We start from the raw sequence: 27,786 nt of genomic DNA on the forward strand, positions 1-27,786 counted from the left end.
GGTTGGGGGGTTGGGCACCTGTAGCACAACGCGTGGCTGGGATAATGCAAATTAACACCACCACCACCACAATCATCTCGCGTCCAATGCTGATGTCACATCCCTGCACCACCATCACCACCACCGCCATCACCATCACCACCATCACCACCACCATCATCACGTGTGGAGAGGCAGAAGAGGGGAGGCGGTGGCGGTGGTGCAGAGAGGAGCTTACTCGAAAGACGGAGGAGGTGTGGAGGAAGGTGAAGTGAGGAGGAGAAAGGTGAGAAGGAGGAAGAGAAGGAAGAGGAGGGAGAGGAGGAGGGAGAGGAGCAGGAAGAGGAAGAGGAGAGAGGAAGAAGAGCAGGAAGAGGAGGAGGGAGAGGAGGAGGAAGAGGAGGAAGAGGATGAGGGAGAGGAGGAGGATGGGTGAACTGCATCTGCAGCGGCCCCACGCAGCAGGGAACTTTGTCCGCTACCTCCTCCTGCCCCTGCTGCTGCTGCCGCTGTGCGGGGTTCGTACTGCACCGGCCTCCTGCTGCCCCTGCTGCTGCTGCCCCTGCTGCTGCTGCCACTGCTGCCCCTGCTGCTGCTCCTGTTGCTGCCCCTGCTGCTGCTGCCCCTGCTGCTGCTGCCCCTGCTGCTGCTGCCCCTGCTGCTGCTTCTGCTGCCCCTGCTGCTGCTGCCCCTGCTGCTGCTTCTGCTGTTGCTCCTGCTGCTGCCCCTGCCCCTGCTGCCCCTGCCGCTGCTGCCCCTGCTGCTGCTTCTGCCCCTGCTGTTGCTCCTTACAATGTCCCCCCCTCACCTCCCTCACCTCCCCCCTCACCTCCTCCTCTCCTCTCCCTCCCCCCTCCCCCCCAGCAGTGCGACGCCTCTGGCGACTTCTCCCTGCAGGTGACTTCTCTCCAGGCCCTGCCCAGCGGGGGCGACGCTCTGCGTGGCTCCTTCCCCTCCTCCTTCGTGGTCCGCGTCTGCCTCGGGGAGGCGTCCCACGGGCTGAGGCCCTCGCCGGGCCTCCGCCCGTGCCCCTTGGGCTCGGCCACCGCTCGCGGCGAAGGCGGTGCGGGGCTCCTCCTGTCAGTGGCCTTCGACTTCGCGTGGCCGGTGAGGGTGAGACGCTCACCTGGTGAGGGTGAGACGCTCACCTGGTGAGACGCTCACCTGGTGAGGGTGAGACGCTCACCTGGTGAGGGTGAGACGCTCACCTGGTGAGACGCTCACCTGGTGAGGGTGAGACGCTCGCCTGGTGAGGGTGAGACGCTCACCTGGTGAGACGCTCACCTGGTGAGATGCTCACCTGGTGGGGGTGAGACGCTCACCTGGTGAGGGTGAGACGCTCACCTGGTGGGGGTGAGACGCTCACCTGGTGAGGGTGAGATGCTCACCTGGTGAGGGTGAGACGCTCACCTGGTGAGGGTGAGACGCTCACCCGGTCGGGGTGAGACGCTCACCTGGTGGGGGTGAGACGCTCACCTGGAGACGGTGAGAAGCTCACCTGGTGGGGGTGAGACACTCACTTGGTGAGGGTGAGACGCTCACCTGGCGGGGGTTGTGGTAGTGGGAATTGTGGTGGTGGTTGTGGTGGCGGTTGTGGTGGTGGGGGTTGTGGTGGTGGTGGTTGTGGCAGTGGTTGTGGTGGGGATGGGAGTTGTGGTGGTGGTTGAGGTGGTGGGGGTTGTGGGGGTTGTGGCGGTGGTGGTGGTGGTGGTGGGGCTTGTGGTTGCCATTTGCGGTTTTGAGCTATCACGGGTGAAGGGTAACCTCCTTTGTATAACAATTCACAGCTTTCTCCAAGTAAGAGGGGAGGGGAGGGAGGCAGGGAGGGAGGGAGGGGAGGGAGGCAGGGAAGGAGGGAAGTGAGAGAGGGGAGGGAGTGCCGTGACCTCGCCCTGACCTCGCCATCAATGAGTGACTCATTGACGGTGAGCTTGAACTTTGCAGCTGTGGTGCTCGCTGGCTGTGGATGTGTGGGAACAGCACAACGGCACCGCGCCAGGTACGTGCGTGTGTGTACGTGTGTGTGTGTACTTGTGTGTGTGTACGTGTGCGTGTGTACATGTGCGTGTGTACGTGTGTGTGTGTACGTGTGTGTGTACGTGTGTACGTGTGTGCGTGTGTACGTGTGTGTGTACGTGTGTGCGTGTACGCGTGTGTGTGTACGTGTGTGTGTGGGGAGCGATAGTGTAGCGGTTAGCGCGCTGCGCTATGAACCTGGCGACCCGGGTTCGATTCCCGCTCACGGCCAACACCAGTGACGATTATCTGAACCGGTCCCGGGCCTCCCCTAGGTCGACTCAGCCTCAAATGAGTACCTGGTGCGGTGTGTAAACATTGCCACTAGGGAGACAAAGGCGGTCGGGCGTGGTGCTGGCCACCCACCCCCTCGTGTACCGTTCCGGCCTTCATAGGTGCTCGCTAACAGCACTTGCCCCTACAGTCTGTTAAGGCTATATGGGGGATCTTTGTCTTTGTGTGTGTACGCGTGTGTGTACGTGCATATTGCTCACGTATGATGAGCGGTGGTGCAGTGGTTAGCTCACCGCGCTATTAAAATTCGCAGCCAATATTGAATTTATTTTTTTTAATGAATATAGTTTAAATATTTACGACCATATTTATTTAAATCTTCATATAACACGTATTTATTGTTCATATATTTATCTAGATATGTATTTACATAGTTACATAATACAGCAAAAAAATGTTACGTAAATATTCATGTAAATATTTCTATAAATATTCATGTAATATTTCTATACTCTTTGGTTCTTTTTGGTAAAGTCACGTAAAAAAAAACAAAAAATATTCATGTAAATATTTCAATGAATATTCGCATGCTTTTATTTTGCACATTTTTATTTCGCTATTTATTTGAATCGTCACGCGACATCCTCCTCCTCCTCTTCCTCCACCCCCCCCCCCCCCCACAGGAGGAGATCTCCGGCAGGTGACGCGAGCCGTCCACGTCATCGGCGACCGCCCCGGCGAGCCGTGGCGGACGCTGCACCACGCGGCCGCCGCCAACGCCACCGCCCTGGAGTACCGCGTCCGCGTGCGTTGCCACGCCGACTACTACGGCGTCGACTGCAAGCGGTGGTGCCGTCGCCGTGACGACCACTTCGGCCACAACGAGTGCGACGCCCACGGACGCAAGGAGTGCATGCCGGGCTGGGCGGGGGAATATTGTGACAGAGGTGCGCTGGTGGCGGTGGTGGTGGTGGTGTTGGTGGTAGTGGTGGTGGTGGCGGTGGTGGCGGTGGTGGTGGTGGAAGCGGTGGTGATGGTGGTAGCAGTGGTGGTAGCGGTGGTAGCGGTGGTGGTAGCGGTGGTAGCGGTGGTGGTGGCGGTGGTGGTGGCGGTGGTGGTGGTGGTGGTGGCGGTGGTGGTGGTGGTGGTGGCGGTGGTGGTGATGGTGGTGGCGGTGGTGGTGGCGGTGGTGGTGGTGGCGGTGGTGGTAGTTTTGGTGGTGGTAGCGGTGGTGGTAGCGGTGGTGGTAGCGGTGGTGGTAGCGGTGGTGACGTGAGGCCCTGATGAAGCACACACACACAACACAATCCTTGACACAAATAAACCCCCGACACCTCCCTCGCTGCTGCTGAGCTCGTCAAGGAGCATGAACCACCACCACCACCACCACGCCAACTCCGCTCATTCTCGCAGCAGCAGCGGCCTTCTGGAGTGTTCTTTCCTGCCGATATCTTGGGGAGCCGCTGGGAGGCCGTGCACTCTGAAACCGCCGCCCCGAATTGACGACCTCGTTGCTTTAGAAGTGAATTATTTCTCAAGCTTGACGCGTAGGGAGCCTTTCACGACCGATATTTGTCGTAACAAAGGTTTGTTGGTATCAGATTGCATAAGTATCGATGTTGTGTCGTAACCCTCCACCACCCGACACAACCAATCAGTAAGGGATTTGTAACGTCAACAAAATGCCAATTTGTTACTATTATAATTTAAAGTAATGTATAGTGTAGTGTATAGTGTCGTGTATAGTGTACAGTATAGTGTATAGTAGTATAGGGTATAGTAGTGTATAGTGTAGTAGTGTAGTGTATAGTAGTGTTTAGTGTAGTGTATAGTGTAGTGTATAGTGTAGTGTATAGTGTAGTGTATAGTGTAGTGTATAGTAGTGTATAGTAGTGTAGTGTATCGTGTAGTGTATAGTGTAGTGTATAGTAGTGTATAGTGTAGTGTATAGTTGTGTATTGTATAGTGTAGTGTATAGTGTAGTGTATAGTGTGGTGTATAGTGGTGTATAGTAGTGTATAGTAGTGTGTGGTGTATAGTATAGTGTATAGTGTAGTGTATAGTGTAGTGTATAGTAGTGTATAGTGTAGTGCATAGTATAGTGTAGTGTATAGTGTAGTGTATAGTATAGTGTAGTGTAAAGTGTACTGTATAGTGTAGTGTATAGTAGTGTATGGTGTAGTGTATAGTGTAGTGTATAGTGTAGTAGTGTAGTGTATAGTTGTGTATAGTATAGTGTAGTGTATAGTTGTGCATAGTATAGTAGTGTAGTGTACAGTATAGTGTATAGTAGTGCAGTGTCTAGCGGTGCATAGTGTGTGTATAGTCGTGTTTAATGTAATATATAGTGCAGTATATAGTGTAATGTATAGTAGTGTATAGTCGTGTAGTGTATATTAGTGTAGTGTATCGTGTAAAGTATTGTGTAAAGTATAGTGTAGTTTATAGTGTATAGTAGTGTGGTGTACAGTAGTGTATAGTATAGTGAAGTGTACAGTAGTGTATAGTAGTGTAGTATATTGTAGTGTAAAGTATAGTGCAGTGTATAGTAGTGTGGTGTATAGTGTACAGTAGTGTAGTGTATAGTGTAGTGTATAGTAGTGTAGTGTATAGTAGTGTAGTGTATAGTAGTGTAGTGTATAGTGTAGTGTGTAGTGTATAGTATAGTGTATAGTGTAGTGTATAGTAGTGTAGTGTATAGTAGTGTAGTGTATAGTATAGTGTATAGTAGTGTAGTGTATAGTATAGTGTATAGTAGTGTAGTATATTATAGTGTAGTGTATAGTAGTGTAGTGTATAGTAGTGTAGAGTATAGTGTAGTGTATAGTAGTGTAGTGTATAGTAGTGTAGTGTATAGTGTAGTGTATAGTAATGTCGTATAGTATATAGTAGTATATAGTAGTGTAGTGTATAGTGTAGTGTATAGTGTAGTGTATAGTAGTGTATATTATAGTGTAGTGTATAGTGTAGTGTATAGTAGTGTATTGTAGTGTAGTATATTATAGTGTAGTGTATAGTGTAGTGTATAGTGCAGTGTATAGTGCAGTGTATAGTAGTGTAGTATATTGTAGTGAAGTGTATAATGTAGTGTATAGTAGTGTAGTATATTGTAGTGTAGTGTATAGTGTAGTGTATAGTAGTGTAGTGTATAGTAGTGTAGTATATTGTAGTGTAGTGTATAGTAGTGTAGCATATTGTAGTGTAGTTTATATTGTAGTGTATAGTAGTGTAGTGTATAGTGTAGTATACGACATGAGCCCACCGGTGTGTTTGCAGAGTAAATCCACGACATTGACAATGTGTGTGAGCACCGTGACGTTTCGCCGTTACATCAACCAGTGGAATCGTCGCCGTGGTCGGGCGATTTGCCAGAATGGCGACGAATTTTCTCTTCGGCTTCCTGCCTCAGCAATTTGCAGGCCGGGCTGCGATTCGCTGCGTGGAGGCTGCGACGTCCCCGGACAATGCCGGTGAGCGAAACTTTGACGCCAACAACGCCGCAATGCACTCCCAGCGAGGCGTTGGACGACCTGCCGCTGAGCGTACCGACGTCGTGTGTCAAGTAGTGGAGTGTGTAGTGTAAAGTATAGTGTAGTGTATAGTGTAGTGTATAGTGTAGTGTAGTGTATAGTGTAGTGTATAGTGTAGTGTATAGTAGTGTAGTGTATAGTGTAGTGTATAGTGTAGTGTATAGTGTAGTGTGTAGTGTTTAGTGTAGTGTAATGTATAGTGTAGTGTATAGTAGTGTAGTGTATAGTGTAGTGTAAAGTGTAATATATAGTGTAGTGTATAATGTAGTGTGTAGTGTAGTGTATAGTGTAGTGTAGTGTGTAGTGTATAGTGTAGTGTAATGTATAGTGTAGTGTATAGTAGTGTAGTGTATAGTGTAGTGTATAGTGTAGTGTATAGTGTAGTGTATAGTGTAGTGTAGAGTGTAGTGTGTAGTGTATAGTGTAGTGTATAGTGTAATGTATAGTAGTGTATAGTGTAGTGTATAGTGTAGTGTATACTAGTGTATAGTGTAGTGTATAGTAGTGTATAGTGTAGTGTATAGTGTAGTGTATAGTGTAGTGTGTAGTGTAGTGTAGTGTGTAGTGTATAGTGTAGTGTAGTGGATAGTAGTGTAGTGTTTAGTGTAGTGTATAGTAGTGTATAGTAGTGTAGTGTATAGTAGTGTAGTGTATAGTAGTGTAGTGTGTAGTGTATAGTAGTGTAGTGTATAGTGTAGTGTATAGTAGTGTAGTGTATAGTGTAGTGTGTAGTGTAGTGTATAGTGTAGTGTAGTGTATAGTGTAGTGTATAGTGTAGTGTATAGTATAGTGTATAGCGTAGTGTATAGTGAAGGAATGAGCAGGATTTGCATTTTTAAACCATTTGCAACCGTTCCCTGACGACGTCAGCGCTGCATCGTCTCGCAGCCATACCTGGCGATGTCCACGTGGGGTCTCGTCAGGGCCGTGGTGTCCAACAGGCCACAATAGGCACCGTGGATGGGGGGAGGGAGGGAGTTGGGGATGATGGAAGTACTAACACTGCCCACAGACTCAACACTACCCATAGACTCAACACTGCCCATAGACTCAACACTGCGCCATAGACTCAACACTGCACCATAGACTCAACACTGCACCATAGACTCAACACTGCACCATAGACTCAACACTGCACCATAGACTCAACACTGCACCATAGACTCAGCATTGCCCATAGACTCAACACTGCACCATAGACTCAACCATAGACTCAGCACTGCCCATAGACTCAACATTGCACCATAGACTCAACACTGCCCATAGACTCAACACTGCACCATAGACTCAACACTGCACCATAGACTCAACACTGCACCATAGACTCAACACTGCCCATAGACTCAGCACTGCACCATAGACTCAGCACTGCACCATAGACTCAGCACTGCACCATAGACTCAACATTGCCCATAGACTCAACACTGCCCATAGACTCAACACTGCCCATAGACTCAACACTGCCCATAGACTCAACACTGCACCATTGACTCAACACCGCACCATAGACTCAACACTGCACCATAGACTCAACACCGCACCATAGACTCAACACTGCACCATAGACTGAGCACTGCCCATAGACTCAACACTGCACCATAGACTCAACACTGCACCATAGACTCAACACTGCCCATAGACTCAACACTGCACCATAGACTCAACACTACCCATAGACTCAACACTGCCCATAGACTCAGCACTGCACCATAGACTCAACATTGCCCATAGACTCAACACTGCACCATAGACTCAACACTGCACCATTGACTCAACACCGCACCATAGACTCAACACTGCACCATAGACTCAACACCGCACCATAGACTCAACACTGCACCATAGACTGAGCACTGCCCATAGACTCAACACTGCACCATAGACTCAACACTGCACCATAGACTTAGCACTGCCCATAGACTCAACACTGCACCATAGACTCAACACTGCCCATAGACTCAACACTGCCCATAGACTCAGCACTGCACCATAGACTCAACATTGCCCATAGACTCAACACTGCCCATAGACTCAGCACTGCACCATAGACTCAACACTGCACCATAGACTCAACACTGCACCATAGACTCAGCACTGCCCATAGACTCAACACTGCACCATAGACTCAAAACTGCCCATAGACTCAACACTGCACCATAGACTCAACACTGCCCATAGACTCAACACTGCACCATAGACTCAACACTGCACCATAGACTCAACACTGCACCATAGACTCAGCACTGCACCATAGACTCAACACTGCACCATAGACTCAACACTGCACCATAGACTCAACACTGCCCATAGACTCAACACTGCACCATAGACTCAACACTAACCATAGATTCAGCACCTCCCCATAGACTCAACACTACCCATAGACTCAACACTGCACCATAGGCTCAACACTGCCCATAGACTCAAGACTGCCCATAGACTCAACACTACCCATAGACTCAACACTGCACCATAGACTCAACACTGCACCATAGACTCAACACTACCCATAGAGTCAGCACTGCACCATAGACTCAACATTGCACCATAGACTCAGCACTGCACCATAGACTCAACACTACCTATAGACTCAGCACTGCACCATAGACTCAGCACTGCACCATAGACTCAACACTGCACCATAGACTCAGCACTGCACCATAGACTCAACACTGCACAATAGACTCAACACTGCACCATAGACTCAACACTGCACCATAGACTCAACACTGCACCATAGACTCAACACTGCACCATAGACTCAACACTGGACCATAGACTCAACACTGCACCATAGACTCAAAACTGCCCCAAAGACTCAACACTGCCCATAGACTCAACACTGCACCATAAACTCAACACTGCACCATAGACTCAACACTGCCCATAGACTCAACACTGCACCATAGACTCAACATTGCACCATAGACTCAACACTGCACCATAGACTCAACACTGCACCATAGACTCAGCATTGCCCAAGGACTCAACACTGCACCATAGACTCAACCATAGACTCAGCACTGCCCATAGACTCAACATTGCACCATAGACTCAACACTGCCCATAGACTCAACACTGCACCATAGACTCAACACTGCACCATAGACTCAACACTGCACCATAGACTCAACACTGCCCATAGACTCAGCACTGCACCATAGACTCAGCACTGCACCATAGACTCAGCACTGCACCATAGACTCAACATTGCCCATAGACTTGTAGTGTTGTAAGGACGAGCAGACTTCTTTAGGAGGCACACTCTGTTTATTGTATTACTTCCTTATACATCGCTTAACACACACAGAGGGATATTCGGTCCCCTCACCCGATACCCTAGGGAGGTACAGCCTCCAGACTTGGCGGGACTCACACGTCTACCGCTAACCTCCTTGATACCTAAGGAGGTACAACCTCCGGACTTGGCGGGACTCACACGTCTACCGCTATCCTAGTCCTCCGGCTAGGACCTAGGGGAGGCTATCTGACCCACCGCTGGCCCGGTGGGTCCTGACCACTGGGTATGCCGAGCCTTAGCCCTTAGAAGGGCTGAAAGGCTGGTCCAGGGTCCTAGCTAGGCTTCAGCCCAGTCTTCTGTCTTCGTGCCGGGAGAGAACCCCCGAGGTCCGTTGGGTCACCCATCTTATACCCCTTCGTGGCCAGGTAGAACCAATCACACATTCCCACGTGGAACCGTCTGATTGGTTCGCACCAAACCCTGGCCACGATCCGTTTCACCTCGACTGACCCCAACCGTTGTACCCAGGGGTAATGCTGCACTGCCCTGGTGGCAACGCAGGTTACGCAACAGCGCGTAGTTAACACCTCTACATCACCCCCTCCTTCGGAAGCTCCAGCCGTCCCGGCTGCAACAATGGGAACTCCGAAATTACCAACGGTAGAAGAATTGTGAGTGTGCCTCACGAACAACAAGAACAATTAAACCCCTATAAATACCCCCCTTAACAACATAACGTATGTACAAGGCACTAGACATGCCAAAAAAAAACATTATAACAACCGGCGAGATTTCGCGCGCGTGCGTTTCGCGGGACCATCGTAGGGGATGGCAGGCTTTGTTGGCGGCACAAGGGAAGGAGGAGGATGAGCCAGAGCATCCGGTGGGCCTTTAGGCATCTCCACGGGGACACCTGCTGCTCCACGGTCCATTGAGGCCGAACGTGGCCTGCATGGAGCCGTCACTCCCGCGTCATCTGCAGGAGGAATGACACGCCTGCGCTGCGGGTTAGGCACCAACGGGGCAACATCTGGCTCGTCGGACGCGTTGCACACTCGGCCCCCATGTCGTGTGTGTTGTGGAGGGACGCGTGGCGTGACGAAGGGTTTTAACCGAGAGGGGTGAACGCACCAGCGACGCCGTCCCCAGCGAATTTTAACACATTTGGGACGCAGGACTTCCACTACCTCAACCGGGCCTCGCCATGGTCTGAGGAGTTTGGCCGACGTGGACACCGGCACCTGGGGGCAGTGGAGCCATGCCCTGTCTCCCGGTGCCCACCGATGCGTGTACGACCGAGGGTCCCGCAGTCGCAAATTCGCCCGTTGGCGGGAAGCCGAATTTTCAATGGCGGCCTCCCGTGCCTCGGCCAACTTACGGAGGCTGAATCGCAAGTGGTCAACGAGCTTTGACTTTTGCGGTGGCTGTTCGATTTCCAGCCGAACGTCGGCGGGAGGAAAGGCATCCCTGCCGTACATTAGAAAGAACGGGGAAAATCCCGTCGCCGCGTGAGGTGCCATACGGTATGCGGCGAGGACCCCCGGAACCTGCAAGTCCCAATCGAGGTGGGATTCATCGACCTGATGGCATAACATAGCGGTGAGAGTTCTATGAAGGCGCTCCACCATGCCGTCGGTCTGGGGATGGTAGGGCGAAGTGCGCACTTTCTTAGTGCCCAACAGGCGGCACACATCAGTCAGCAAGGCTCCCGAAAAATTTCTTCCCTGATCGGTCAGCAACCGTTCTGGTGCGCCCTTGTCCAGGACGTAGCCTTGAACAAAGGCGTCCACAACGGCCGCCGCCGACTGGTTGGGGAGGGCCCAGGCCATAGGCCACCGTGTAAAATACTCTACCCCAACCAGAAGGTACTTATTACCCCGTGGCGTAGTAGGAAAAGGGCCCAAAATATCGAGAGCCACCAACTCATTTATACGAGAGACCGAAATGGGTTGCAGGGGTGGGCATGCCGGTTTAGCCGGTGGTTTACGTTGCGCACAATGGGTGCATCCCAGCAAAATGTCAGTGACGTCGCGCAGCATGCCCGGCCAGAAAAATTGCAACCGCAACAACCCAATGGTCTTATGAACACCCAGGTGCAATAAACGCTCATGCGCCGCCCATACGGCCTTGCATCGCAAGGCGGATGGCACGACGATTTTATGTTGACACGAGTCAGCATCCCAATGCATCAACAAGCCGCGCTTCATGACAAATGAATTAAATTTGCCCTGTCTTGGAACCGCATTATTCGCGTGGCGACGCAACCTCAATAATGACATGTCCTCGCCCTGGTGCCGACCCCATTCGGCCAAAGTTAGCCCCAGCAAATCGTCACTGGCCATTGGATCTGCATGATCCAACATCGGCGCTGAGGCGGTGGGAAGTGCGGCTGACACCGTTGTGAGAGGCACGACCTGCGCAGGCGGTGGCGGCTTACAACGGCCCGAGCCCAAAAAACACGCACATTTTTGAGCCGGCGGAAGGCGAGACAACGCATCGGCATTCGTGTGTTGTGCACCCCTACGGTAAGTGACATTGAAATCTTAGTCCTGAAGGACTTCGAGCCACCGAGAAAGCTGCCCGGACGGTTGGTCAACCCGCAGAGCGTACTGTAAAGCCGAATGATCAGATCGCACGGTAAAATGCTGACCATACAGGTACGGCCTGTATTGCTGAATAAAAAAAACAATGGCCAGCAGCTCACGTCTGGTCACACAGTATCTTTGTTCAGCAAGAGACAAGACTCTGCTACCATAGGCAACAACCCTTTCAATGCCATCAACTTTTTGTGACAGAACACCCCCAATCCCCGTATTGCTAGCGTCGGTGTCCAACACGAATGGCACGGAAAAATCGGGGTACGCAAGGGACGGTGCCGTCACGAGCGCGTTCCGCAAGGAGTCGAACGCAGCCTGTTCTGCGTCCCCCCAATGAAACGCCACCCCTTTCGACGTAAGGGCGTGGAGCGGCTTGGCAATCGTCGCGAAGCCAGCAACAAACCGGCGGTAGTACGACGCAAAACCAATAAAACTACGAACATCGCCCGCAGATGTAGGGGTCGGCCAATGTTGAACACATTTGGTTTTTTCAGGGTCGGTAGAGATGCCCGAGCGGCTAACTATGTGGCCCAGATAGCGCACAGACTCACGCAGAAGGTGACACTTCTGCGGCTTGAATTTCAAGTTAGCGGCCCGCATTTTCAAGAAGACAGCACGCAACCGTTCGATGTGTTCGCCGAACGTGCGGCTAAAGACGATGACGTCGTCAAGATAAATGAGACATGAGTCCCACTGGAGCCCAGCGAGGACCAGCTCCATGAGCCTCTGGAACGTCGCTGGGGCCGAGTGGAGACCCATGGGCAATCTATTAAACTCGAAAAGGCCCTGTGGTGTCCGAAAAGCAGTCTTAGGTTTTGACGATTCGTCGAGGGGTAGTTGCCAAAACCCCGACAGAAGGTCCAAGGTGGAGAAATAGTGCGCCCCTGCCAGGGCATCCAATGACTCGTCCATACGAGGGAGAGGGTAGGCGTCCGCTACCGAGATTTTATTTAGGCGCCGAAAATCAACGCAAAAACGGAGACTGCCATCGTGCTTTTTGACCAGCACTATTGGAGCACCCCAGGGACTAGTGGAGGGAGAAATTATATCGGCCTTCAGCATGTCATCCACAGCCGATTTAACATGCTGTTTCTCCGCCGGGCTAAGCCGAAACGGGTTTTGTCGAATCGGGGCAGCGTCACCAGTATCAATGTGGTGACGCAGCAGCTTGGTGCAGCCAATATCAAATTTAGATTTACTAAAGACATCGGAAAATTCTCGCAGAAGAGCGCGCAATTTAATTCGCTGCGAATGAGACAGATCACCCGTGTCTGTGCAGAGCGCGTCCAACCATCTCTCATCCGATTCGGAAGGAGGTGGGACCTGCGGCGTGTCACGCACGTGTCCCGCGACTCCGGTCCCCAACGGCACCGGGGTCGCGTGAGCGAGCACAGTTCCTTGCGGAATGACGGTTGTGGACAATCCGACATTCAAAACCTGCAAGAACGGCTCCCTGTCGGCTGCTACGAGGGTCTGTGCAGCCACCAAATCTAACCCCTTAGCAGCTGCGTTTGAAGGCCCCAGCAAAATGCCATGTGCCGAGGCCTCCGGGGCTAGCGGTTTTTTAAGTTGCAAGGGCACGAGCATTTGTGTCCCTGGCGGAATGCGGACTGTGCTCGCAACAAACGCCTGCACCGAGGCACTAGCCATGCGCGGATGTGAGGGTGTGGGCAAGAACGCCATCCGTCGACCCGACGGGAGTTCGATGCAGCCTTGATCTACAAGGATCTTAATAGGCATTTTCGCGAGAAAATCAGTGCCTAACAAACACGGCACGGCGAGGGAAGAAGAGACCAAAATAGGCCCTGCCAATTTAATGTCTCCAATCGAAATTTGCGCCCGAATTTGCCCAATAATGCCAAGTGAACTGCCATTAGCGGCGAAACACGGGATAGAAACCCGTTCCAAGGGGCGGCATCGTACGGGCAGTATATTGTAAATCAGATCCGAAATGATCGTAGCCGACGCACCAGTATCGACCAACACGCGAAATTCCACACCCTCGATTGATCCGACAACCACGGATGAACCTTCCGTCGCCGCGACTACCCTATGGGCCAACTCAGACCACTGCCCAGGTCCGAGTGGCCGCGAACAAACGCCAGAATACCCCCCATCACACGCTGAATCGCGAGCCCTTCTTATGGTGCGCTGCAGTGTGTATGGTGTGAATGAGGGCCGAGCGTGAGAGGCGTCGCGACTTGCCTGGTTTTGCCGCGATGCCGTGGACGTCCTGTAGTCCTGGCCCCGGGATGCGGAGGGGCGTCGTCGAGGCGCACGGCAGTCAGAGGAGATGTGGCCTCGTCGGCCACAGTTGAAGCACGTCACGTCGCCGCGTGGAGCAGGCCGTCCCCGCTGCTGGTCGTTGCGGCGACCAGCGTGGTCGGACGATCGCCGGCCCGTTGACCTGGTCGCCATGAAGGCCCGGTCGGGGGAGAACTCGGCATCCCTGCTGGAAGGCTCCGACGTCGAAGCCGAGGCGGCGATGGTCGATTCCGTGTGGAGCAGCAGATGTGCGTGGATGCACCGAGCGGCTCGTAGCGAGCACATACTGTCGTCGTCCACCGCTTGGATGACAATGCGCAGCTCGCGCGCCAGCTCCAGCATTTCCTGGAGAACGATGGCATCGATGGCCTCGTCGTCCATGCGAGGGTAACCCGCTCTTGCCATCGCCAGTAGAGCGGTCCGGAATGCCAACGGAGACTCTTTAGGGCGGCGTCGCCTGTCGTAAAATCGGCTGCGGACGTCGGATGGAGGCCCGTACACGTCGGACATCCGTCGGAGGGCCGATTGAAGAGTCGCCCTTTGTTGCCTGGGGATGGTGAGGAGCGAGACGAGAGCGTCGTCATCCAAAGTGGCCGGTAGTGCTCGGAGCGCCTGTGCGTCCGACCAGCCCACCATCTCTTGGTGGCTCAGGAAGCGACGCTGGAATGCTGCCCAGTCGCCCCCTTCAGATGTGAATTCTCGGAAGATGGGCAGGCGTTGTTGGATGGCGGACGTCGTCTCCCCCTCAGCTTGTACCGTCTCGAGCCGGAGATCGGCGATTTCCCGGCCGATAGAGTCTACTGTACCGTGTCGGTACAGTGATGACGCGGCGTCCGCTGAGAAAGTTGAATTCGCAGCGTCGCGTGCTGATGACGTTGCGGGTTGTGATGGGCCCCCCGCGTTCCCAGGATGCCCCTGGCTTCCGCTTCCGGCGGAATCACGTGGTTCCCCGGGCGGGAAAATCAAAATGTCTGCCCTGGCCGGTGGCGGGAACGTCTGCCGGCGGTTGACTCGGCCTGCCCGCAACCTCCAAGTTGATCTCTAAGAGAATTGAGGCCGCGGCGTGTAGGAGTTGAGCGAGACGGCCGTGTGCTGCCCTGAGTCCATCCCCCATGGCAGGGGGAGCAACCGGCTGCTCAACCGGTGGCTGGGCGGCCGTCAACGCGGCAGCGTTTTCAGCGGAGCTGGGGGTGCATGCAGGTGAGACAGCGTTTTCTTCGTTCTGGCTCCGCGCGTGGGCTGAACTTCTGGTTTCCATTTCCAACCACTTCTGACACCAGTTGTAGTGTTGTAAGGACGAGCAGACTTCTTTAGGAGGCACACTCTGTTTATTGTATTACTTCCTTATACATCGCTTAACACACACAGAGGGATATTCGGTCCCCTCACCCGATACCCTAGGGAGGTACAGCCTCCAGACTTGGCGGGACTCACACGTCTACCGCTAACCTCCTTGATACCTAAGGAGGTACAACCTCCGGACTTGGCGGGACTCACACGTCTACCGCTATCCTAGTCCTCCGGCTAGGACCTAGGGGAGGCTATCTGACCCACCGCTGGCCCGGTGGGTCCTGACCACTGGGTATGCCGAGCCTTAGCCCTTAGAAGGGCTGAAAGGCTGGTCCAGGGTCCTAGCTAGGCTTCAGCCCAGTCTTCTGTCTTCGTGCCGGGAGAGAACCCCCGAGGTCCGTTGGGTCACCCGTCTTATACCCCTTCGTGGCCAGGTAGAACCAATCACACATTCCCACGTGGAACCGTCTGATTGGTTCGCACCAAACCCTGGCCACGATCCGTTTCACCTCGACTGACCCCAACCGTTGTACCCAGGGGTAATGCTGCACTGCCCTGGTGGCAACGCCGGTTACGCAACAGCGCATAGTTAACACCTCTACAGACTCAACACTGCCCATAGACTCAACACTGCCCATAGACTCAACACTGCCCATAGACTCAACACTGCACCATTGACTCAACACCGCACCATAGACTCAACACTGCACCATAGACTCAACACCGCACCATAGACTCAACACTGCACCATAGACTGAGCACTGCCCATAGACTCAACACTGCACCATAGACTCAACACTGCACCATAGACTTAGCACTGCCCATAGACTCAACACTGCACCATAGACTCAACACTGCCCATAGACTCAACACTGCCCATAGACTCAGCACTGCACCATAGACTCAACATTGCCCATAGACTCAACACTGCCCATAGACTCAGCACTGCACCATAGACTCAACACTGCACCATAGACTCAACACTGCACCATAGACTCAACACTGCCCATAGACTCAACACTGCACCATAGACTCAACACTACCCATAGACTCAACACTGCACCATAGACTCAACATTGCACCATAGACTCAACACTGCACCATAGACTCAGCACTGCACCATAGACTCAACACTAGCCATAGATTCAACACTGCACCATAGACTCAACACTGCACCATAGACTCAGCACTGCACCATAGACTCAGCACTGAACCCTAGACTCAACACTGCACCATAGACTCAACACTGCACCATAGACTCAACACTGCACCATAGTCTCAACACTGCACCATAGACTCAGCACTGCCCATAGACTCAACACTGCACCATAGACTCAACACTGCCCATAGACTCAACACTGCACCATAGACTCAACACTGCCCATAGACTCAACACTGCACCATAGACTCAGCACTCCCCATAGACTCAACACTGCACCATAGACTCAACACTGCACCATAGACTCAACACTGGACCATAGACTCAACACTGCACCATAGACTCAAAACTGCCCCAAAGACTCAACACTGCCCATAGACTCAACACTGCACCATAAACTCAACACTGCACCATAGACTCAACACTGCCCATAGACTCAACACTGCACCATAGACTCAACATTGCACCATAGACTCAACACTGCACCATAGACTCAACACTGCACCATAGACTCAGCATTGCCCATAGACTCAACACTGCACCATAGACTCAACCATAGACTCAGCACTGCCCATAGACTCAACATTGCACCATAGACTCAACACTGCCCATAGACTCAACACTGCACCATAGACTCAACACTGCACCATAGACTCAACACTGCACCATAGACTCAACACTGCCCATAGACTCAGCACTGCACCATAGACTCAGCACTGCACCATAGACTCAGCACTGCACCATAGACTCAACATTGCCCATAGACTCAACACTGCCCATAGACTCAACACTGCCCATAGACTCAACACTGCCCATAGACTCAACACTGCACCATTGACTCAACACCGCACCATAGACTCAACACTGCACCATAGACTCAACACCGCACCATAGACTCAACACTGCACCATAGACTGAGCACTGCCCATAGACTCAACACTGCACCATAGACTCAACACTGCACCATAGACTTAGCACTGCCCATAGACTCAACACTGCACCATAGACTCAACACTGCCCATAGACTCAACACTGCACCATAGACTCAACACTACCCATAGACTCAACACTGCCCATAGACTCAGCACTGCACCATAGACTCAACATTGCCCATAGACTCAACACTGCCCATAGACTCAGCACTGCACCATAGACTCAACACTGCACCATAGACTCAACACTGCACCATAGACTCAGCACTGCCCATAGACTCAACACTGCACCATAGACTCAACACTGCCCATAGACTCAACACTGCACCATAGACTCAACACTGCCCATAGACTCAACAATGCACCATAGACTCAACACTGCACCATAGACTCAACACTGCACCATAGACTCAGCACTGCACCATAGACTCAACACTAGCCATAGATTCAACACTGCACCATAGACTCAACACTGCACCATAGACTCAGCACTGCACCATAGACTCAGCACTGAACCCTAGACTCAACACTGCACCATAGACTCAACACTGCACCATAGACTCAACACTGCACCATAGTCTCAACACTGCACCATAGACTCAGCACTGCCCATAGACTCAACACTGCACCATAGACTCAACACTGCCCATAGACTCAACACTGCACCATAGACTCAACACTGCCCATAGACTCAACACTGCACCATAGACTCAGCACTCCCCATAGACTCAACACTGCACCATAGACTCAACACTGAACCATAGACTCAGCACTACCCATAGACTCAACACTGCACCAAAGACTCAGCACTGCACCATAGACTCAACACTACCCATAGACTCAACACTGCACCATAGACTCAACACTGCACCATAGACTCAACACTGCACCATAGACTCAACACTGTACCATAGACTCAACACTACCCATAGACTCTACACTGCACCATAGCACTGCCCATAGACTCAACACTGCCCATAGACTCAACATTGCACCATAGACTCAACACTGCACCATAGACTCAACACTGCACCATAGACTCAACACTGCACCATAGACTCAACACTGCACCATAGACTCAACACTGCACCATAGACTCAACACTGCACCATAGACTCAACACTGCCCATAGACTCAACACTGCACCATAGACTCAACACTGCCCATAGACTCAACACTGCCCATAGACTCAACACTGCACCATAGACTCAGCACTGCCCGCGTGTCTGCAGGTGCCGCTCCGGGTGGCAGGGCGAGCTGTGCCAGCGCTGCGTCCCCTACCCAGGCTGTGGCCACGGCAGCTGCAGACAGCAGCCCTGGCGCTGCAGCTGTGACAGTGGCTGGGGAGGCCTCCTCTGTGACAAAGGTGCCACTACCGCACCCCCCTCCTCCTACTCCCCCCCCCTCCTCCCCCCCCTCCTCCACCTACCCCCCCTCCTCCACCTACCCCCTCTCCCCACCTCCTCCACCTACCTCCCCTCCTCCCCCCCCCTCCTCCCCCCTCCACCCCCCAAGTCACCCGGTGAATTTCCCTCCACTCGCTCCCCATCCAACGCTCGGATGTGTCCATCAATATTTACCTATCATCATCATCATCACCATCATCCGTGGTGGTGGTGATGGTGGGGGTGGTGGGGTGGTGGTGGTGATGGTGGTGGTGGTGATAGTGGTGGTGGTGGTGGTGATGGTGGGGGTGGTGGTGATGGTGGTGGTGGTGATGGTGATGGTGGTAATGGTGGTGGTGGTGATGGTGGTGGTGGTGATGGTGGTGGTGGTGATGGTGGTGGTGGTGATGGTGGGGGTGGTGGTGATGGTGGTGGTGTTGGTGGTGGTGGTGGTGATGGTGATGGTGGTAATGGTGGTGGTGGTGATGGTGGTGGTGGTGGTGATGGTGGTGGTGGTGATGGTGGTGGTGGTGATGGTGGGGGTGGTGGTGATGGTGATGGTGGTAATGGTGGTGGTGGTGATGGTGGTGGTGGTGGTGATGGTGGTGATGGTGGTGGTGGTAATGGTGGTGGTGGTGATGGTGGTGGTGGTGATGGTGGGGGTGGTGGTGATGGTGGTGGTGGCGATGGTGGGGGTGGTGGTGGTGTTGGTGGTGGTGATGGTGGTGATGGTGGTTGTGGTTGTGGTGGTTGTGGTGGTTGTGGTGGTGGTGATGGTGATAGTTGTGATGGTGTTGGTGGTGGTGTTGGTGGTGGTGATGGTGGTGCTGCTGGTGGTGGTGTTGGTGGTGGTTATGGTGGTTGTGGTGGTGGTGTTGGTGGATGTGGTGGTGGTTGTTGTGGTGGTTGTGGTGGTTGTGGATGTTACATCATGGGACCTCCTCTGCCAGTACCAAAATATGATAATAACTTTTCCCCTTTTTTTCTGGCAACAAAACAGCGGCGTTAAGATGTTAAAACACCACACTGTGAAACCTTTTACAAGGCATGACGTCACTGCACGAACCACAATGCCTTGCGGTTCAGAATGAACCTCTGGTCTAGAGGTCACCTCTGGTCTAGAGGTCACCTCTGGTCTGGAGGTCACCTCTGGTCTGGAGGTCACCTCTGGTCTAGAGGTCACCTCTGGTCTGGAGGTCACCTCTGGTCTGGAGGTCACCTCTGGTCTGGAGGTCACCTCTGGTCTAGAGGTCACCTCTGGTCTAGAGGTCACATCTGGTCTAGAGGTCACCTCTGGTCTAGAGGTCACCTCTGGTCTCACACCGTTTGAGACGAGGCTCTAAAGAAAGCCGTCTCTGGTGTGGACCAATCAGCTTCAAGGACAGCGCATCATCATCATCTACTATCAGATGATGTGTTTTGTTTGCATTCTGACCACAAGCATTTTGGTTAATGCAGTGACGTGATTCCTTGTAAAAGGGTTTCACAATTTGGTGTTTTAACATCTTAACGTCGCTGTTTTGCTGCCAGATAAAAGGGGGAAACCCAATTGTCACACGGTGGTGGATGTTGTTGTTGCCGTTCCCCTCCCTCGCTTCTCGCTAGATCTGAATTACTGCGCCAGCCACCAGCCGTGCTTGAATGGAGGCAGCTGCATCAACGCCAAGCCGGATGAGTTCACCTGCAACTGCCCCCAAGGGTATTCCGGCATGAGCTGCGAGATAGGTGAGTGTGTGGTGAGTGTGTGGTGTGTGTGTGTGGTGTGGTGAGTGTGTGTTGAGCGTGTGGTGAGTGTGTGGTGAGTGTGGTGAGTGTAGTGAGTGTGTGTGGTGAGTGTAGTGTGTGTGGTGTGTGTGGTGAGTGTGGTGAGTGTGGTGAGTGTGTCGTGAGTGTGTGGTGAGTGTGTGGTGAGTGTGGTGTGTGTGTGAGTGTGGTGAGTGTAGTGTGAGTCTGGTGAGTGTGGTGAGTGTGGTGTGTGTGTGTTGAGTGTAGTGAGTGTGTGGTGAGTGTGTGTGGTGAGTGTGGGGAGTGTAGTGAGTATGTGGTGAGTGTGGTGTGTATGTGGTGAGTGTGGTTAGTGTTGTGAGTGTGTGGTGAGTGTGTGTGGTGAGTGTGGTGAGTGTAGTGAGTGTGTGGTGAGTGTGGTGTGTGTGTGGTGAGTGTGGTGAGTGTGGTGAGTGTGTGGTGAGTGTGTAGTGAGTGTAGTGTGTGTTGTGAGTGTGTGGTGAATGTGGTGAGTGTGGGGAGTGTGTGGTGAGTGTTTGTTGAGCGTGTGGTGAGTGTGTGGTGAGTGTGGTGAGTGTAGTGAGTGTATGTGGTGAGTGTAGTGTGTGTGGTGTGTGTGGTGAGTGTGTGTTGTGTGTGTGGTGAGTGTGGTGAGTGTGGTGAGTGTGTCGTGAGTGTGTGGTGAGTGTGTGGTGAGTGTGGTGTGTGTGTTGTGAGTGTAGTGTGAGTGTGGTGAGTGTGGTGAGTGTGGTGTGTGTGTGTTGAGTGTAGTGAGTGTGTGGTGAGTATGTGTGGTGAGTGTGGTGAGTGTTGTGAGTGTGTGGTGTGTGTGTGTGGTGTGGTGAGTGTGTGTTGAGCGTGTGGTGAGTGTGTGGTGAGTGTGGTGAGTGTAGTGAGTGTGTGTGGTGAGTGTAGTGTGTGTGGTGTGTGTGGTGAGTGTGGTGAGTGTGGTGAGTGTGTCGTGAGTGTGTGATGAGTGTGTGGTGAGTGTGGTGTGTGTGTGAGTGTGGTGAGTGTAGTGTGAGTCTGGTGAGTGTGGTGAGTGTGGTGTGTGTGTGTTGAGTGTAGTGAGTGTGTGGTGAGTGTGTGTGGTGAGTGTGGGGAGTGTAGTGAGTATGTGGTGAGTGTGGTGTGTATGTGGTGAGTGTGGTTAGTGTTGTGAGTGTGTGGTGAGTGTGTGTGGTGAGTGTGGTGAGTGTAGTGAGTGTGTGGTGAGTGTGGTGTGTGTGTGGTGAGTGTGGTGAGTGTGGTGAGTGTGTGGTGAGTGTGTAGTGAGTGTAGTGTGTGTTGTGAGTGTGTGGTGAATGTGGTGAGTGTGGTGAGTGTGTGGTGAGTGTGTGTTGAGCGTGTGGTGAGTGTGTGGTGAGTGTGGTGAGTGTAGTGAGTGTATGTGGTGAGTGTAGTGTGTGTGGTGTGTGTGGTGAGTGTGTGTTGTGTGTGTGGTGAGTGTGGTGAGTGTGGTGAGTGTGTCGTGAGTGTGTGGTGAGTGTGTGGTGAGTGTGGTGTGTGTGTTGTGAGTGTAGTGTGAGTGTGGTGAGTGTGGTGAGTGTGGTGTGTGTGTGTTGAGTGTAGTGAGTGTGTGGTGAGTATGTGTGGTGAGTGTGGTGAGTGTTGTGAGTGTGTGGTGAGTGTGTGGTGAGTGTGGTGTGTGTGTTTTGAGTGTGGTGAGTATGTGGTGAGTGTGTGGTGTGTGTGTGTGTGAATGTGGTGAGTGTAGTGTGAGTGTGGTGAGTGTGGTGAGTGTGCGTTGAGTGTAGTGAGTGTGTGGTGAGTGTGTGTGGTGAGTGTGGTGAGTGTAGTGAGTGTGTGGTGAGTGTGGTGTGTGTGTGGTGAGTGTGGTGAGTGTGGTGAGTGTGTGGTGAGTGTGTGTGGTGAGTGTAGTGCGTGTAGTGATTGTGTGGTGAGTGTGTGGTGTGTGTGTGTTGAGTGTGGTGAGTGTAGTGTGAGTGTGGTGAGTGTGGTGTGTGTGTGTGTTGAGTGTAGTGAGTGTGTGGTGAGTGTGTGGTGAGTGTGTGGTGTGTGTGTGGTGAGTGTGGTGAGTGTAGTGAGTGTGGTGAGTGTGGTGTGTGTGTGGTGAGTGTGTTGAGTGTAGTGAGTGTGTGGTGAGTGTGGTGAGTGTTGTGTGTGTGTTGAGTGTGGTGAGTGTGTGGTGTGAGTGTGGTGAGTGTGTGGTGAGTGTGGTGAGTATGTGGTGTGTGTGTGGGGAGTGTCGTGAGTGTGTGGTGTGTGTGGTGAGTGTGTGGTGTGTGTGGTGTGAGTGTGGTGTGTGTGTGGTGAGTGTGGTGAGTGTGTGGTGTGTGGTGTGAGTGTGGTGAGTGTGTGGTGTGTGGTGTGTGTGGTGTGTGTGGTGAGTGTGGTGAGTGTGTGGTGGTGGTGGCGGTGGTGGTGGTGGCGGTGGTGGTGGGGGTGGTGATAGTGGTGGTGATAGTGGTGGTGGTGTTGGTGGTGGTGATGGTGGTGATAGTGGTGGTGATAGTGGTAGTGATGGTGGTGGTGATGGTGGTGGTGGTGATAGTGGTGGTGGTGATGGTGGTGGTGGTGATGGTGGTGGTGGTGATAGTGGTGGTGATGGTGATAGTGGTGGTGATGGTGGTGGTGATGGTGGTGCTGGTGGTGGTGATGGTGGTGGTGATGGTGGTGGTGATAGTGGTGGTGGTGATAGTGGTGGTGATAGTGGTGGTGATGGTGGTTGTGGTGGTTGTGGTGGTTGTGGTGGTGATGGTGATAGTCGTGATGGTGTTGGTGGTGGTGTTGGTGGTGGTGGTGGTGCTGGTGGTGGTGGTGTTGGTGGTTGTGGTTGTGGTGGTGGTGATTGTGGTGGTGTTGTTGGTGGATGTGGTGGTGGTTGTTGTGGTTGTGGTGGTTGTGGATGTTACATCATGGGACCTCCTCTGCCAGTACCAAAATATGACAATAAGTTTTTCCCCTTTTTTTCTGGCAACAAAACAGCGGCGTTAAGATGTTAAAACACCAAACTGTGAAACCTTTTACAAGGCATGACGTCACTGCACAAACCACAATGCCTTGCGGTTCAGAATGAACCTCTGGTCTAGAGGTCACCTCTGGTCTGGAGGTCACCTCTGGTCTAGAGGCCACCTCTGGTCTAAAGGTCACCTCTGGTCTCGAGGTCACCTCAGGTCTCGAGGTCACCTCAGGTCTAGAGGTCACCTCTGGTCTAAGGTGACCTCTGGTCTTGAGGTCACCTCTGGTCTAGAGGTCACCTCTGGTCTAGAGGTCACCTCTGGTCTAGAGGTCACATCTGGTCTAGAGGTCACCTCTGGTCTAGAGGTCACCTCTGGTCTCACACCGTTTGAGACGAGGCTCTAAAGAAAGCCGTCTCTGGTGTGGACCAATCAGCTTCAAGGACAGCGCATCATCATCATCTACTATCAGATGATGTGTTTTGTTTGCATTCTGACCACAAGCATTTTGGTTAATGCAGTGACGTGATTCCTTGTAAAAGGGTTTCACAATTTGGTGTTTTAACATCTTAACGTCGCTGTTTTGCTGCCAGATAAAAGGGGGAAACCCAATTGTCACACGGTGGTGGATGTTGTTGTTGCCGTTCCCCTCCCTCGCTTCTCGCTAGATCTGAATTACTGCGCCAGCCACCAGCCGTGCTTGAATGGAGGCAGCTGCATCAACGCCAAGCCGGATGAGTTCACCTGCAACTGCCCCCAAGGGTATTCCGGCATGAGCTGCGAGATAGGTGAGTGTGTGGTGAGTGTGTGGTGTGTGTGTGTGGTGTGTGTGTGGTGAGTGTGGTGAGTGTGTCGTGAGTGTGTGGTGAGTGTGTGGTGAGTGTGGTGAGTGTGTGTTGAGTGTGGTGAGTGTGGTGAGTGTGTGTGTGTGTCGTGAGTGTGTGGTGAGTGTGTGGTGAGTGTGGTGTGTGTATGTTGAGTGTGGTGAGTGTAGTGAGTGTAGTGAGTGTGTGTGGTGAGTGTGGTGAGTGTGGTGAGTGTGTGGTGTGTTGTTGCCGATCCCCCCCATAGACTCATCACACGGAGACCCATAGACTCATCACACACAGAGACCCATAGACTCACCACGCAGAGACCCATAGACTCATCACACAGAGACCCATAGACTCACCACGCAGAGACCCATAGACTCATCACACAGAGACCCAGAGTCTAATCACACAGATACCCATAGACTGACCACACAGAGACCCATAGACTGACCACACAGAGACCCATAGACTCACCACACAGAGACCCATAGACTCACCACGCAGAGACCCATAGACTCACCTTACAGAGACCCATAGACTCATCACACAGAGACCCATAGACTCACCACACAGAGACCCATAGACTCATCACACAGAGACCCATAGACTCATCACACAGAGACCCATAGACTCATCACACAGAGACCCATAGACTCACCACACAGAGACCCATAGACTCATCACACAGTGACCCATAGACTCACCACACAGAGACCCATAGACTCACCACACAGAGACTCATAGACTCATCACACAGAGACCCATAGACTCATCACACAGAGACCCATAGACTCACCACACAGAGACCCATAGACGTACCTACGGCCTTCCTGTGTTTTTTGTGCGCCATCAGGAGAGAAGGTGGACGATGACAACGACGACAACGAGGAGGAGGAGGTGGAGGAGGTGGAGGAGTGCAGCAGCGTTGACGGTGTTGGCTCCTCGTGTGAGTCCAGCGAGGGCGTCACGACCATCGACGGTGGCAGATTCGTCCCCCCGGCTTCCGCCGGCGTGGATGGTGAGTGGGGGGGGGGGGGGGGGGGGGTGATAGGGGACTGAGTAGTTGACCGTGATGGTGGTGACGTTGAGACTTAGGAACACACGGAGCTCTGGAACGTTACTTGTTCGTTAGTAGAGTTGTCCGCCTGCAATTGCATGGTACCTAAGTAGGGGAGTATTTGGAGTTTGTGGTCTCAATCCCCTTCCTCCCCCCCCCTCCCTCCATCCCCCTCCCTCCCCCTCCCCTCCCCCAGGCTCCCTGCTGCCTGTGCTGCTCCCCCTGTCGCTGGCCGTCTGCCTGCTGAGCGGCCTGGCCGTAGGCCGCCGCTGCCGGCCGCGGTGTCTCAGGCGCCGGCCCAGGGAAGTTTCCTGGATAGCTAACGACTTGGGCGGCGGCGGCGATGGCGGCGGTGGTGGCGGTAACACGGAGGGCGGTCGCTCCCCCAAACTTCCTCCCAAAGGCCCCGACGAGGTGCGCCTGGAGGCACGGGAGATGCCAAAGCTGGGAGAGCGACGGCTCCCACTGACGCCGGAATGGGGAGCGAAGTTCTCCAAGCTCGGGGGACTGGGAGCTGAAGACGTGAATGTTAATAACGTGTCGCGAGTGAAAATACACGCGGCCACGGAGAGACGAGACGGGAAGGGGTCTGAGAGTGGGGGGAGTGGAGTGGAGTGAGATGAGAGGGGAGAGGTAGGAGAGTGAGTGGAGTGGAGTGGAGTGAGAGGGAGAGGCAGGAGAGTGAGTGGAGTGAGATGAGAGGGAGAGGCAGGAGAGTGAGTGGAGGGGAGTGAGAGACAGGAGAGTGAGTGGAGGGGAGTGAGATGAGAGGGAGAGGCAGGAGAGTGAGGGGAATGGAGTGAGATGAGAGGGGAGGGTCGGGAGAGTGAGTGGAGTGGAGTTAGATGAGAGGGAGAGGCAGGAGAGTGAGTGGAGTGAGATGAGAGGGAGAGGCAGGAGAGTGAGTGGAGTGGAGTGGGATGAGAGGGAGAGGCAGGAGAGTGAGTGGAGGGTAGTGGAGTGAGAGGGAGAGGCAGGAGAGTGCGTGGAGGGGAGTGGATTGAGAGGGAGAGGCAGGAGAGTGAGTGGAGGGGAGTGAGATGAGAGGAGAGTGGAGTGAGATGAGAGGTAGGTGAAGTGCATTTGTGAGCAATTTTTTTCTTAAATTGTCCAAGTAATTTCCTGTCACGCGACTGCCGCGTTCAATGCGACGATTTGTGGATCAAAAACGCGACAGAATTTACGATAAATGTGCGTTGATGAAGTGGCAAGCCAACCAGCGTCAAGGGGCGACCTAAATGTGGGGCTGGCGTACTCGATCCACAAATCGCTTCAACGATAAAACATTAATGAATTAAAAACGTGACAGCTTCATCTGTACTCAAACACGAACATAGATCATCAATGTCGTGGCTTTAGCTCTCCAACACACAACTGGTGTGCCGTGCAGGTAACGAATTGGCACATTCTGTTTACGTGACGAACCTGACTAAATGGGCTGTCGGGTGGTGGCGGGTTTGAAGACATTCATATATCTACGCCATCTAACCAATAAAAAACCTCTGTTGTGTACCCCGGGTGTAAGATCTTTGTTAGCTCGCGCACATCCTCGGCATAATCAGGCAGGTCCTCACCGGGTTGGCGACGGCGTGCCTCTAAGGCTGCTTTTGCCTCCTCCTCATCGCGCGTACCGAAACGCAGATCAAGTCGGCGCATCAGCTCCTCTAGCTGTGTCTGCGCGCTTGCGGGTAGGGCTTCCACAAAATCGGCTGCCCGCCCATCCAGATTCATATTAAGTTGACGTAACGCCTGCGCGTCCGTCCACCCACTAATTTCCTTAGCCCCTAGGACATTGCGGGCAAACGCTTTCCACGAAGGGGTACCCCGGCCGGTGAATATATGCCTTATTTTTGCGTGGGGTAACGCGGGGGTTCGTACCGCTTCTGACGCCAAACTGTGGGGGCTACCGTCCCCCGCCATCACTGAATTGTCAGGGCCGTTGCCCACCGACTCCCCCGTTCCACTCATACCGCTACCCCCCGGCTGCTCTGTCAGGTCCAGACTGCCGACCCCTAATGTCTCGCACCCCTGTACCTCTGCCTGGGATGTCGACCGTGTTTGCGTAGCTTAATTAGCGGCTCGTACGCTTTGCGCTTGCGATGCGCTACCCTGTTCAACGGCGGCGTGCCACAGTGAGCGCGCTCACAAAGTAAAACCCCGTCCTGCACGGGAATAAACAGGTGTGGCGCGCCGCCGTGGGATTCCCTCCCACCCACGCTCCACCCGCTTGAGCAAAAACAAACACGCCGCGATTACTTTGCTCCGATTTAACGGGCTGTTTACACAGCTGCGTTTTCGTGCACGCTAGGCGCTTAATTCGCTCCCTCGCTATTAGACAATCGCGCGGGTGCGCGACCGCCACCCCGTCACACAGATGCGCGAGCGTTAAGCCCTACTGTAAACAATCGTACAGGTATGCGAGCGCTAAACGCCACCGAAACCAAACGCGTAGGCACGCGTACACTGAACACTCCGCTTCGTGGAAAACAACCGCGCACGCACGCGAGCGCAAAGCGCTACTGTAGGTGATTGCGCAGGTACGCGAGCGCTGGGCACCACCGAAAATAGTCGTGTAGGTATGCGCTGAACAATACTGGAAACGATCGTACAGGTACGGACACCAAGCACGCTCTACTCCCTTAT

At 53.1% G+C, this 27,786-nt stretch overlaps 1 protein-coding gene across 2 annotated transcripts; it reads left to right on the top strand.

Moving 5' to 3' along the window:
* The first annotated feature begins 271 nt into the window (after positions 1 to 271).
* Positions 272 to 26,655, top strand: LOC142915960 (protein jagged-2-like). Of its 2 annotated transcripts, none has more exons than XM_076061599.1 (10): positions 272 to 497; positions 844 to 1,086; positions 1,924 to 1,978; positions 2,913 to 3,176; positions 5,639 to 5,699; positions 18,476 to 18,609; positions 20,234 to 20,353; positions 23,943 to 24,062; positions 24,940 to 25,104; positions 25,340 to 26,655. In XM_076061599.1, the coding sequence occupies exons 1-10, from the start codon at positions 390 to 392 to the stop codon at positions 25,759 to 25,761; spliced, it is 1,692 nt and encodes a 563-aa protein (XP_075917714.1). In that variant the 5' UTR covers positions 272 to 389; the 3' UTR covers positions 25,762 to 26,655. The 2 variants fall into 2 exon arrangements, with proteins under 2 accessions (XP_075917714.1, XP_075917715.1); XM_076061600.1 differs by having other exon boundaries at positions 847 to 1,086.
* Positions 26,656 to 27,786: the final 1,131 nt, after the last annotated feature.

Source organism: Petromyzon marinus, unplaced genomic scaffold (genome assembly GCF_048934315.1).
Source record: "Petromyzon marinus isolate PM22_M1 ecotype Great Lakes invasive population unplaced genomic scaffold, UKy_Petmar_22M1.pri1.0 PM_G_Scaffold_37, whole genome shotgun sequence".
Classification (NCBI taxonomy): domain Eukaryota; kingdom Metazoa; phylum Chordata; class Hyperoartia; order Petromyzontiformes; family Petromyzontidae; genus Petromyzon; species Petromyzon marinus.